At 36.6% G+C, this 15,191-nt stretch overlaps 1 protein-coding gene across 2 annotated transcripts in view; it reads right to left on the bottom strand.

Annotated features, from left to right (window-relative positions):
* Nucleotides 1–15,191, bottom strand: part of CLASP2 (cytoplasmic linker associated protein 2) — a 181,653-nt gene that overhangs the window by 134,824 nt on the left and 31,638 nt on the right. For both annotated transcript variants that reach the window (XM_007447690.1, XM_007447689.1), the window contains exon 7: nucleotides 14,440–14,510. In XM_007447690.1, the coding sequence (XP_007447752.1) occupies nucleotides 14,440–14,510 (71 nt within the window). The remainder of the gene's footprint in view (nucleotides 1–14,439; nucleotides 14,511–15,191) is intronic.

Genomic DNA, 15,191 nt, shown 5'->3' with positions numbered 1-15,191 from the left:
AGGGGTGGAGAAAAAAAAAAAAAAAAAAAAAAAAAAAAAAGGATCAAATACAAAAAGTAACCTATAAATCATGATTATGTTGACACTTCTCTTCTCACTCCAATGTTTCAAAATGACAATGCTATGGTTTGGTGCAGAAACTGAAAAGGATGAACATATTAACAAGTACTAGAGGACATAAACTAATAAAGTGAGCAGGCTGCAGTGGTTATGTGTATGATGCAAGAGAAAGAGAGAAAAAGGAGGAGAGGAGCTGATAAGAGCAGGAGAAAGAGATGAAGATGGAGGAGGAGGATAAGACTGGGAAGAAGAGATGGTGATGGAAGGAGGAGGTAGAAATAAAGGAGGAGGAGAAGGAAGAGATGGAAATAGAGGATGAAGAAATGGAGTAGGAGAAAGGAGGAAGGGGATAAGAAAAGGGGTGGGGGAGGGACAGGCAAAAATTGAGGGGGGGGGGAAAGAAGCCCAAGTAGGATAAGGCTTTACCTTTTGTTCCCTTCATGTAACACTTGGAAACTGCCCTCAGCAAACACTGAGGTATTACAGGCCCACAGTCCCATATCTGCATACCTGAAAGCCAAAAAGCTCTTAAAGTCCACCTTTACTTGTTTTGTCTTTTTAAATTCATTTGGTGGCAAAATCTGAACTGATGTGAACTCAGTTTATAGCAAAACATGATGTGAACTGACAAGAGACTTTATTATGTGTATTTTACTCATTGTGAATTTGTATACACTTAACTGCAAAAATATTAATATGTTTGATTACAAGGTATAGCCTCAGACCCAGCTGGAGTTGTTATACAATGTATGGTGTATGGCCATATTACTTTTCTAAAATCTGACATATTCTGAATTCCAAAACACGACTGGTCCCCACGGTTTCCGATATAAAATAGTAAATTCATATTACAATAATCAAGTCCCTTCCCTTTTTTCTTTTTCCCTTCAAACGAAAGCCATATATTTAAACATTAAACACATTATTTAAACATTCCATTTCACTTTTATGGGTACATGCATGTGAAAACCTGAAATTTCTGCTTCTGAATTCATACAAAATATGAAAAACTGCTCCATCTTACACGGCAAACAAAAGAGCAAGCCAAAACTTTATACCATTTCTCAAGAAAAAAAAAAGAATTCATTTGGTATTTTCTTCAGTGAGCCAACCAGTTCAGTAAGAACCCACGTCGCAGATTTTCATGCAAAAAATATACTCTTTCATATTAAGTAGTTTCTTATACCAAAGTTCCGCTTTTCACTCGAAGCTATATCCTTCCTTATTCTAATTAAAACAATTGAGTAAAAGGGCTTTGGATTTCTAAACTGTTTTATACACCCACATATCCAGCAATGACCATGGTCATAGTTAAATTAGCAACTGAGACTAGGAAACAATAATCCCTGTAAGCTATGGTACCATAGCTGTCTCAGAAAACTTAAAAACATTTTAGTTGTCCACTCTCCACTCTGCTTTTACAATAGGATACTCTCCTTGGCTTTCCTCTGACTTCACGAGTCCCTGTAGCTCAGTATCTTCCTCCTTTACTCAACCACTAAATGTTGAACATCCTCCTTCTCTCTAAACACACTTTCTAAATGGCTTCATCCATTCTCAACAGTTTTAAATATCTTCTATATATGCTGGCAACTCTCAAATGTTTTTTTCTTCAACAAATAAATGGCAAGTGGAGAAAAAAAGAGATGAACAGAGGGTTAAGAGATATATCAACTAACTGCAATGGTGAGCCTTGTTTGAATCCTAATTCACTGTCAAAAGATATTTATGAAACAATCAAGGAAATGTGAACACTGAACATTTGATACTAAGGGTTAATTTTTTTAGATGTGAAAATGGTACTGTGTCTCTTAAAAAGATGTTTTACTTTATTTTATATATGAGTAGGAGTGCATGTGCGTACGTACACACAAACACATCCCACTCCAGCAGGATGGTAGGGCTGGGGCAGATAGGTAGGGATACAGATGAATAAAGATTGGCTATGTATTGATAATTTCTTGAAGCTGGATAATGGGTGGTAAGGAAGGTCTGTCATAATATATTCTCTATTTCGGGGTATGTTTGAAGTTTTTCCTTAAAATTTACGGTAATTTGAACACTTTTACTCTCTTGCCCAGAACCCTGCAATGGAACACAAAAAAATGATAAGCAACATCATAAAAGCAAAGAAAATGAAGCAAGGCAGAGAGTATGTGAAATCAGCACCTAAAGATAGCAACAATTTCTTATAAGATGCAAATAAAAAGGATGGAAGGCTTTTGAAGAATACCATAGCAAAGCTGCAACTTAGAATTCTCAGAAGCAGAATCAAACAGCAGAGAGAACTGATCGACCTTGTAGAATGACAGAAGTGACAGTTTCTAAGCCAGCAAGTACAGAGCTGATTAGCAAGGAACAACTGAAAACCTATGGAATGATTTCATCATTAGGCTCTTCCCACCCCCAACTCAGGGAGCTCTGTATTTTACACACAGGTGTGCACGTGCATTCTGTAAAAATGGAACCACCAGAATAGGAAAGACAGAACCATTTAAACTTTTGTTTGCCAAAATTAAAATTTAATAGAAGAACTGGATAAGAAAGTCAAGGAAATCTCCCAGAACACAGAATAAAAGAGAAAAGCATAAACGGAAGAGAGAATACAAAACATAAAAGACACAGTGAATCAACCTAGAAGGTTCAATATCTGACGAATAATAATTCCATAAGGAGAGACTAAAACTAATGAAGGGGAGAAGCTTATCAAAAAAAAAAAAAAGATTTCCCAGGGCTAAAGAGAATCACAAGCTTTCAGAAGTAAAATAATCAAATAGTAAAAACTAAGAATGTCTTCAATTTAAACTAAAATGAAAAATTTCAGTAAAGTGATTAGAAACTGAAAATCAAAGTGCTTCAAAATAAAATAATCACCAGATTTTAAAAATATAAATTTTATTTATTTATTTATTTATTTGGCTGCATTGGGTCTTCGTTGCTGCGCATGGGGTTTCTTTAGTGCGGCGAGCTGGGGCTACTCTTCGTTGTGGTGCATGGGCTTCTCATCGCGGTGGCTTCTCTTGCTATGGAGCACGGGCTCTAGGCGCATGGGCTTCAGTAGTTGTGGCACGCGGGCTCAGTAGTTGTGGCTCACGGGCTCTAGGCCTCAGGCTCAGGAGTCGTGGCGCACAGGCTTAGTTGCTCTGCGGCATGTGGGATCTTCCCAGACCAGGGATTGAACCCGCGTCCCCTGCATTGGCAGGCAGATTCTTAACCACTGCGCCACCAGGGAAGTCCCTAATCACCAGATTTTAATATTCACATGAAGATACTGTGTTCAACAGCACAGTTAATCTTAAATAGTTAACTATTTTATTTATTAAAAATAAAGTTTATTCCATACAAAGTTTAAGAGAGGCCAAGAAATTTGATAAACTCTCTTAAAATTTCTAGGTAGATATTAATTAACTCACTAGTTAAAAAATATTTGAAGACTTTTACCCTCCTCTTTAAAGGGGCCTTTAAAAATTTAAGACCTTCAATAGTTTAGTGAAGTAAAAAGCTAAACACAATTTAAACCGTTATTTGGTATTAATAAAAGTAAATAACAACATATTTCACGATAACCATGCTATCAAACTAAACGATAAATGAGCCTCATAATAAGGCTTATTTAGAACCTTTACAAAATGTAGTCATTTCAGGTAGTTGAAATTTCATGACAGCTACAGCTTGGTTATAACAGCTGTCAAGAACATCTACTATACATTCTACATGTATACAAAGAAAAGATGTAAATCTTTTCTTGAAGATTCAGGTTCATTAGCAACATCGTATTTGAGGATAACTTGCTACTGATGTCCAACACTTTGCACCCAGATGGGTAAATGGGTCTGTATCAAGAAGATTTTCAATCTTAGTTCCCACTACTTATCTGCCTTTATTGCTGCTGAATGCCCATTTTTTTTCTCCCTTGTAATTTACTTTTTCTCCTCAGACTCTTTTTTTTCCCTTACTGCTCCTAGAAGAAAAGCTTGGCCTTTTGGCCAGTAAGTTAAAGGGTTGCTTTCTTTCAGTGACTTAAATTATCCAATCCTAGTGTATCACATAGAATACTCAAGGGTTTTGAAGAATAGAGATCTATTCAACATTAATTTCTTGCTATTGTTCCCTATCCCCCAAACCAGTAGTTATATGTCAGTTTGGAGTGGTCCCAAAAGGCTTACCTATAGAACGCCAAGGTTATATCATCGCTTGTATGGATTTTTTAAGAGATTCAGCGTTTGGAATAATAGATTGTGTTGAAATGTTTAAAGTTTAGAAACAGTCTATTTGCAACAAAACCTTATTTATTTCCAGCCACTCTGCAGCATAACAACAAAAGGCCAAATTCCTCTCGTGAGCTTTTGAGGCAGATTTCGGGGCTCAGCGCCACATAATAATCCTACAGGTTATTAACTCTATCTGGTTTGACTGCCCAGAGCTACTTCACAATCATCTGACTGCCTGGTTTTATATTCTTAGGTGAAGATAAAGACAACTAGACAGAAAGGCACCTGAAAGCCACCCCTGACAACTCTTCAGTTGTTAGTCATTACAGTACTTCACAAATCTGAATTTGTCCAGAAATAAAACTGCTAATAAATAAAATCTTTCATATGGCCTTGAAGTTAAGCGTATATATTTAATAGATAACAGATTAATAGCCAGAACATACAGAGCAACTATAAGTAAACAAGAAAGTCAAAACCAGAAAGTTGGCTAAAGATGCCAGAAAGCAATCCACAAAACAGAAAATACAAACAACCAAACGTATGAAGATGATCAACCTTATTAGAAAGAAGAGATGTTTTTTAAAAGGGTGAGATATTTTTCACCCATCTGATAGGCAAATTTTAAAAAGATTAATAATAATGAGAACTCAAAAGAATGCAAGATAGAAGGCACTGTTGGTGGGAATGTAAGTGGTAAAGCCTCTTTGGGAGGAAATTAGAGATAGCTAACACAATTTGAAATGAATAAAAACTTCGATCCAGAAATTCAACTTCCAATTATTTTTAAAAATATATATGTGCACACACACATGATTTGTACAAAGATGTTTATTTCAGAATCATTTAGAAAAGTTATATGTGATTAAGCAATCTGAAATTCCACAAAGAAATGGTTATGATATATCCATACTATGGAATACTGTGCAACAGTTCAAACAAATAAAACAGTTACACATGATGGCATAAAAAAAGATCACTATGCGATATTGAGTAGACATAGTAAATGGCAAAAATATGTTAAGAATGATGCCATTTATGTAAACATGGTCAAAAACAAAATAATTCATTTTGATACTTAATATATATGTAAGGCAGAGTAAAAAGTATAAAAAGACAAACTCCAAACTAATAAAAGTGTTCATCTCTGCTTATCCCTGGCCTTGGGGCTTGGAGGTGGTTCTGAGAGGATTTTTGCTTTAGCTGCATTGTTTGAATTTTTAAAAAGAGAAGATATTTGTGTATTAAAGAATAAGAAACAAAATAGGTTAGGAATAACATAATCCATTTGTTGTATGTGTTCACATGACACTAGTATGATGTATGTGTATTAAATGAGAGAGACTAATATACAGAGGAGTATATATGAAACTGTTAAGAACTATAAATCCCAAGATAACCTGTTACTACTATTTAAGTGTTTAATTTTTTAATAAAGATGTATTACTTTATCAATAAAAACCCAATGAAAGTATTTCCATTTTAAAGAAGAGAATATGCAAGAAGGTTACCCTCTGAGCTTTATGAGGTTGTTACTTTGATTTTTTAAAAATCAGTGCATTCCTAAACAGTCTGAATGTATTCAGTATTATTTGAAAAAAGAAAAATTAAATAAATATACATTGATAGCCATTGAACTTATAATGATTGAAAAAGAAATAAAATCTGGATACAACCCAAATCAAATGCAATATTTAGAGTTGCTTGTAAATTAAGGTTTAGAAATAACAATCAAACAAACAAACTTGGCAATGCTATTAAGTATAAGAGAACTTAATTTGTTAACTTTGATGGCTTTTGCCTTAAAAATTAGAAGTTTATATTGTTAGTTATTTCTATAAGGACATATAAAACATTTATGTAAATTCTTGGGATAAACTATAACAATATGCAAAACCAGATTTAGTATCATATTTCCATTAACATGTGTATAAAAGTTTAAATGACTGTTTACCAATATCATCCTTTTGATAAGTTTGCACCCTATTCCTCATCATCCCAAGGGGACAAACTCCTTAGACAGAAGTCATTATACAGTCATAAAGGAGGCTGAAACTGTTAGAGTTAAAACTCCCAAATACAGACCAGTCTTCCTAAAGAACATAGTGAAAAATACACAAAACATTTATGAAGTAACCTCAAATTCCCCTTCTTACACATCTCTGGTGTTGATGTAATTATAAAGTATACCTCTAAGCATCTTAACAAAATGTTTAATAATGAAAAAAAATGCTCAAGTATTAAGTGTTATGAAGGACAATATTGAACGCACATTTGAGGCTCCAGATTTGATTCTGGTTTGCTTTGTGCCTGGATCTGGAACTTATAATCTCAACAAGCCTTAGTTTTTCCAATCTGTGAAATGGAAATACCCAAATACTCTGTACGCTTCACAGTTATTTGTACCTTAGGAGTTAACGTACAATAAGTATACTCAAGTGCTTTGGAAAACTATACAGCACTATATATGCTTTTTAAATTATTCTTATCACAATAAAACACTGGCAAAATCAATTTTTGATCAAATTATACCTGTATAGAATTTGTAAAAGACTAAACATTTTCTAGAGAACTATTTACTAGGGACATTGACAAATCACAAGCATATCAATTGAAACAGTGCCCATGGCAAGCCATTTTGCTTCTTTATATACTTTATCACCACAGAATTCTACTTGTTGTCAAATACAACAGGAAAGATATCAAGCTAGCTAACTAAACCTTCCTGCCAAACCTGTCATTCTTCCAAAGGCCATGTTCTCTCTTCAAAGCTTTTATATTATTCCATGTTTCTTCCAACATGCCTTTATATCCACCACCAAAGACAGAGGGTTTGCTTGGGTTGCAGGATAAACTGTCATCTTGTATTTGCCAGATCCCATACAGACATATCAAGTAGAAAAAGATAACGAATGACAAGTACGCACACACGTGCACACATGAACATACGAGTGTGTGTGTGTATATACACACACACACATACACACACAAAGTGTCCTTCATTCTTTCGGGAGAAATATATTTCTTATACAGCAGATGACTGTCACTTTAAAAGGAAGTGTATAGCACAAGCAAAAAAAAGAAAAATAAATCTTACTCACCATCTCCCATAGCCATTCAGATGGTCCAGGGAGCTCTCTCAAACCAACAGGTCAAACAGCACAGCAAATAAATGCAGCTCGGTGCCTTCGCCACTGGGCTCAGCCTGCAGCCTGCAGACACCCTGCAGACACCCAGAGCTCTGTGTGACCCAGGCCGCTGCAGCTCTGCACCGCAATAGCCAACAGCTGCTACTCCACTTCAAAATAAAAGTCTGGGGTCTTGCTGAAAGCCCTCGTCTATTTAGCAAAGCCTAGCAGAGCTTGATCAAGATTATTCTTTAACTGCACATATGAGGTTAGATATACGTTACGGTGTTTCTCCTTGTGCTGGCTGCCTGAAATTTAATGTCAGAAAAGCTCTGAGAGCCAATAAATGGCACCCCACTGGGGGACTTTTAATGCAATCATCAAAACACAAGGCATGTGTTCAGCAATCATTTTCTGCTTCCCTAAAGATATCCATGTAATCAGTAGCAATCACATGATCTGATGAATTAACTGATTTGTGCCTTTTTAAAAGGTTTTCATCCTTTTGCCGTTACCTTTTAATATTTACAACAGAAGACTGCTAGAAGTGCACAAACAGGAAGAGCTCAGTTTCCATGATTAACTGCTCTCATTATGCAAGAAGCATTTCTGGCTGCCGTAAACAAATCACGTCAAAGGCAGCCCATCAAAGGCTGCTCTGTATGCAGACTGCAGGGCCACACGGAACAAAGCTTGCTTCTGGTGGAGGAGACAGAACCTGGCCAGTGCGCAGCTGCAGGGACACCGAGCACCCTCCATCCAAGCTGCACAACCATCAGCACATTGTCAAGCTCCAAGAAGGCCCTGGAGCTCATGGTCACAAACAGATACATTTTTAAATCAACCTAAGAAAAGGGCTACTTTGCTTTTCACCAAAGGGTATGTTATAAACTAGACTGCAAGTTACCTCATTACCTCTTTTGCCAAATATCAAGGTAATTTCAAAGCCTAATTTCTGTGGTTTAGTTTATTGCCAGCCTCCTAAAACAATGCTTTTCCTAGCAACTGTTTTCAAAGAGAGAAGCTGGGAAATATTTTACAATGATTACATGCCAAGACTGCATTAGGTCCTACACACACTTGACAAATCAGAATTACATATAGTTTTTTCAGTGAAAAAGAAAAAGACTTGCAGTCACAGCCACCAACACATCTGTGTTTGTATCTCAGTTAGCATAGGAGCCTGTCTAGAAAACACCAGACCCTGCCATAATCACTGGGGGGCCTGCAACTTTCAGTCTTTTCCTTCCTACAGGGCTGGTGTTGCCTTCTTTCAGCCATGATTTGATTAATTTTAAATCCAGTTTCCTTCTAATAGCAGAGCTAATTCCACTGCACTTAAGGATTCTGCCTAACTTACTCTGTAATACAAGAATTAAAGTAAAGCTTGAAAAACCCTCGACAAAAAAAAAAAAAATGCCATGCATTTCTCACTATTCCCAAATTAAACGACATGCTCAAATCTCTGATAATAGAATTTACTTTGTGTTCTTGAGTGTGCTGAACTAATGCTCTAGAAAATCAAGTCAAAGAGTTCAATCAAAACTTAAAAGCGTAGATACGGCAATCATGAAAGAAATCAGAGACAAAAGCATGAGATGTAAAGTTATGTATCAAGACATGTATAAGGGGAGAAGAGGCAGAAGGAAGAGGAAATAAAGAAACAGACAATTTTTCCAAACAATAAATGTATGTAAGATAGTGTTGGGCCATGTCACTCTCACTTACCACATACCTCTCCAGCCTAAAACCCTTCCTACTCCCAGAAGTCTACCAAACTCTTCCCAAGGCCTACAAGACCCTCATATAATGGTTCCTGCTTACTTTTCCAATTTTTCTCATACACAGTCTCCCTTCCAACAGAGCCCTAGCCTCACTAGGCTCCAGTCAGCCCTGGCCTTCCTTCCTTTCTTCAAATACACTAAGACCTTTTCCACCTCTCGGCCTTTATGGTCACATTTTCTCTGTCCAAAGCATTTTTCCTACCATGTATCCAATGACTAGCTCATTTTCCTTTATCAAGTCTCAATTCAAATATGTCAACTCTGAGAAACGCTTGCCCCACTATTCTATCTAAAGTGGCATCACTGAGTTACTTCACATCTCCATACCCTATTTACTTCACTTAATGACTGTGTAGATGATAACTTTTAACTGCAGCGGCTCTTAAAAAGTTATACCACCTTTACAACAAATCCTCTGGGTTTTTGTTTGCTTTTGTCTGTATTTAGTAAAATGATTTTTTCATCCCCAAACACCCTCAATGAATATATTATAAGAAGTGTGATATTTCATTATTATGGTTTCAGGCAAAGACATATTAAAAATTTTTACTTACCATAATAGTTTCTAGTCACAGAATATCAGATGAAACAAATCAGAACAGAATGCCATGTTTGGGTGAACTCACAATAATTTGCTTTGCATATGTACACCAAGTGAGAGAGAAAAGATGTGGTATCTTTAATAGCTCTTCAATCTGTTGTGTGCATGAACTATTTCCACAAATTTCCATGATGAGCCTTTATTTTGTCCTAAATGTTTTCCTGGTCTATAACTTTATTTTCAAGTTTTAGTTTGAGCGCACAATAACAATGAGCCAACAGGGACTGAAAATTATGTGGGGAAAAATTGTGCAGAAATAAAAAAGGAGTCGAATAAACCTTCATTACATTATTTTAGGTATAAACTATTTATTTGCCTTCAAATTGCTAGTTATAAAAATTAGTTTTCAGTGCTCAACTCATGTATTTTTCTACCTGTGAAAATTATTCAAGCATCTTGGGTTGGGATGAAACATAACATAATGTTAGTTAGGAAAAATTAAGAAATAACTTTTTCATTTAATGGTTTTTCACTTAGCAGCAAGGATTTTAAGGAATAATTTAAGTTAATTTCATTAAATTCATTAAACAAAGAGTAGTTGTATTTCTTTCATTACCAGCTGTAATCACTCTGGATATCCATTTGTTTGTTTATGATCTATCTCTCTCACTAGAATGTAGCTCCTCGAGGCAAAAACTTTAACTGTCTTCTTCACTGTTGTGACATAATCCGTCTACATTTTAAGAAGACCACTCTCACTTCTGGGTAGAAAACAGATTCCAGGGGTCAAACATAAAACAGAAATCTATTGCAGTGATGCAGGTAAAAGCTAAAGGAGGGCTTCCCTGGTGGCGCAGTGGTTGAGAGTCCGCCTGCCAAGGCAGGGGACATGGGTTCGTGCCCGGTCTGGGAAGATCCCACATGCCGCGGAGCGGCTGGGCCTGTGGGCCATGGCCGCTGAGCCTGCGCGTCCGGAGCCTGTGCTCCGCAACGGGAGAGGCCACAACATTGAGAGGCCCACGTACCGCAAAAAAAAAAGGAAAAAAAAAAAAGCTAAAGGAGACTTAGAGAAGGGTTTTAGCAGTGGAGGTGGAAAAAAATAAGCAAATTTGGCATATATTAGAATTTCAGAGGCAAAAATGACTAGTTAGAATGGGAGATCAATGCTAACTAATTCTAATCAGGAAATTTCCTAGCCTGAGCTGATGGTGGTGCCACTGACTGAAATGGGTAAACTGGGGGAAGAACAGTTTTGAGGGAAAGGAAGAGACAACAGGCTTTAACTTTTGGACCTGTTAAGCCTGAGATGCCTCTTAGACATCCAAATGGAAATGTCATCGAGGCCACAGGCTCCCAGATCTAGAGCACAGAGAGATAAATGAAGGCTAGAACTACATATTTAGGAGTCATCAGCAAATAGTTATCATTTGAAGCTTTTGGTCTGGATTAAATCACTGAAAGAGAATAAAGACAAGGGGAAAAAGAGGCTTGGGCCCTGGGACCTACCAACATGATAAATGGGTTTTCCTCTTCTAGCCTCATCCCTTATTAACAAAGCCATTAAAGTATTTTTCAATGTCAGCTTAATACTGTCATCAAAATCATCATGACCAATTTTTACACACCAATAAGTATATTATACTTTAACGTTCACATTTGACTATACTTGCAATATTCAGATTATAATCTCCAAAACAGAAAGGTTTCTGAAAACTCTCTCCAAGAGAAATAAATGCCAGATACTAACCCTAAACGTCCCTGTTTGTGGAGAGATAATGAAAAGAAAAAGAAATGGGAGCTAAAAGAATAGGAAACAAAAAAATCTTCTGTTTTGAAGGTAATAGAAATAACCTCACAAAATACAAGGACAATACTTTCAAAATAAACCATATCCAAATAATAAATATCTTAAATTTTTAGTACGCATTATACTTTTCTTCATAGGGCTGTAACTACATAGTCTGGAATACATAAATGAGTATGTAGTGTAAATGATATGAAAACACACAATCTTAATTCAAGGAATTTTAACAATTCTCCATCTTCTTGCTGTTTCTGGTTTCTATGGAAATGGACAGTGGTAACAGCTGGAAAAATAAGGACAAGGTACTTAAAACACCTTCTATTTAGAGAAGAGGAGTGAGAAACAGCTGGCAATCAGGGTGAGGACTGGTAGTGCTGAAGTTAATTTATGCTTCTGTAACTAAGTTTAGATTAAGGTAGACACAATCTTTTTAACACTAAATTCTCTCACTCCATCTGCCTTCCTGCAATACATCAAGGCTTGGTCTTGGTTTATTCAGCAAAAGAGAACCAAATTATATTAGTAACTAGCTTTCTTATTATTTGACTATAACAACTCACAAACCAAATTTTTTCTCCAACATCATGCACATTACTAAGCTAAGCATACTACCTTTAATATGAACCTACTTTCCCAGGTAGAAAAAGCACCTATACTATCTTTGGAAATAGAATGTATTCTTCACATGTATGGTTAATTAATACTTAAGGGCTGAAGGTAAATGCTACCCAATAAGACCAAACACAATTTAGCAACCTTACAAAAAGAAGAGCAACCACAAAATCAAATAAATGCCAGATACCAACTCCAAACCTCATTGAGTTCCAGTTTGGTCTCATTCTAATTAAGAAGCCAAAAATGATTACACTGGTGAAGTTCCTATGCCTGTGTCTCTTCACTAGTATGATCACTGATACTCTACACATAGGTGTAACAGAGTAATCAACCCTACAATTTCTACTAAAAGCATCTAACTAAAACAACTACTCTGGGATCATAGGCAAAACATTCTCTGACATAAATCGTACCAATGTTTTCTTAGCAGTCTCCCAAGGCAATAGAAATAAAAACAAAAATAAACAAATGAGACCTAATCAAACTTACAAGCTTTGGCACAGCAAAGGAAACCATTAAACACACACACACACACACACACACACACACACACACACAGAAAAAGACAACATATGGAACGGGAAAAAATAATTGCAAACGATGCAACCAACAAGGGCTTAATTTCCAAAATATACAGACAGTTCATATAACTCAACAACAACAACAAAAAAAAACAATCGAAAAATGGGCAGAAGACCTAAACAGATATTTCTCTAAAGAAGACACACAATACAGATGGCCAAGAGGCACATGAAAAGATGCTCAGCATCACTAATTATTAAATAAATGCAAATCAAAACTACAATGAGGTACCACCTCACAACAGTCAGAATGGCCATCATTAAAAAGTCTACAATGAAAACAACCTAAATGTCCATTGACAGGTGAATGGATAAAGAAGATGTGGTACATATATACAATGGAATACTACTCAGCCATAAAAAAGAACAAAATAATGCCATTTGCAGCAACATGGATGCAACTATAGATTATCATACTAAGTGAAGTCAGAAAGAGAAAGACAAACACCATATGATATCACTTACATGTGGAATCTAAAATATGGCACAAATGAACCTATCTATGAAACAGAAACAGACTCACAGACTTGTGGTTACAAAGGGGGAGGGGAGGTGGGGAAGGGATGGATTGGGAATTTGGGGTTAGTAGATGAAAACTATTATATATAGAATGAATAAACAACAAGGTCCTACTGTATAGCACAGGGAACTATATTCAATATCCTGGGATAAACCATCATGGAAAAGAAAATAAGAAAGAATGTAGAGGACTTCCCTGGTAGCTCAGTGGTTAAGAATCTGCCTGCCAATGCAGGGGACACGGGTTCGAGCCCTGGTCCGGGAAGATCCCACATGCCGCGGAGCAACTAAGCCCGTGCACTACAACTACTGAGCCTGTGCTCTAGAGCCTGTGAGCCACAACTACTGAGCTCACATGCCACAACTACTGAAGCCCGCGCGCCTAGAGCCTGTGCTCCGCAACAAGAGAAGCCACTGCAATAAGAAGCCCGTGCACCACAGTGAAGAGCAGAGCCCGCTCAAGGCAATTAGAGAAAGCCCGTGCGCAGCAACAAAGACCCAACGCAGCCAAAAAAAAAAAGCATATATGTATATACTGAGTCACTGTGCAATACAGCAGAAATTAACGCAACACTGTAAATCAACTATACTTCAATTAAAAAAATTAACTGGGCTTCCCTGGTGGCGCAGTGGTTGAGAGTCCACCTGCCGATGCAGGGGACATGGGTTCATGCCCCGGTCCGGGAAGGTCCCACATGCCGCGGAGCGGCTGGGCCCGTGAGCCATGGCCGCTGAGCCTGTGCTTCAGGAGCCTGTGCTCCGCAACGGGAGAGGCCACAACAGTGGCCCACGTACCGCAAAAAAATAAAAAAATAAATAAATTAATTAATTAATTAATTAATTTTAAAAAACCACAATTACTCTGGGAGTAAAAAACACATTTTGTGCACGGAACATAGAAGGCAAAAGGGTCATCATATCTTCAACTCAGAAGATACCAAATATAAGGCAAAAGAATTAGTATCATTTTACACAATTAACCCATTATTAAATTTTCACTTACTCCAAAAGAATCAGAGGATAGGTAATGATCAGCAGGATGTAAAGACTTTGTTATCCTAAACAAGTTTTAAGCCACAAAGTCAAATCTGCTGAATCAGTGATATAATAGTTGACTAGAAGACATATTTTAGTGTAAAACTTTGCTAAATAATATTAGAAATGTTTGAGAACTAGAATAACTTAATTATTCTTACCTTTGCAGGCACTCAAAATCACAGCACCTGAATTTTGCACTTCATCAAATTTGCCAAGTATCATTTCTAATCTGGGAATAAAGAATAAATTTTATTTGTTTGTTTTACATACAGTTTTAATTAGAAACAATTTCCTTCACCATCTCCCTGAGAAAAAACAATTCCAAGGATTCAGTTAGCTCTATACAACTCTCTTTTACAATTAACTCACTGAAAGCAGACACAAAATGCATCTCTTCAGTAGAGCAAAGCAACCAAATACAGATAGCACTCTACACACTCGCAGGTATATTTGTGAAAAGGTAACCTTCAAGGGTAGGGGTTTACGATGTATAAAATAAATAAGCTACAAGGATACATAGTACAACACAGGGAATATAGCCAATATTATATAATAACCATAAATGGAATATAACCTTTCAAAATTGTGAATCACTATGTTGTATCCCCAAAACTTATATAACATTGTACCATCAACTATACCTCAATTTTTTAAAAAAGATAACTTTCACACAAAGAAGTTTCATATTTTCATCATGAAATTATTTCCCCAAACCCATCAAAAATATTGGGTTGGCCAAAAGGTTCATTCGGTATTTTTGATACGATGGCTCTAGTAGCACTTAGTAGTCTTTAACTTCATTTGAAACAATTTTCTTAGACTGTATGTGACAGCTGTCGTACCAGCGTGCATTTAAAAAAAGACATCAAGGGGCTTCCCTGGTGGCACAGTGGCTGGGAGTCCGCCTGCC

Source organism: Lipotes vexillifer, unplaced genomic scaffold (genome assembly GCF_000442215.2).
Source record: "Lipotes vexillifer unplaced genomic scaffold, Lipotes_vexillifer_v1.1 scaffold73, whole genome shotgun sequence".
NCBI classification, from domain to species: Eukaryota; Metazoa; Chordata; class Mammalia; order Artiodactyla; family Lipotidae; genus Lipotes; species Lipotes vexillifer.
This window is presented reverse-complemented; position numbering and strand designations above follow the sequence as displayed.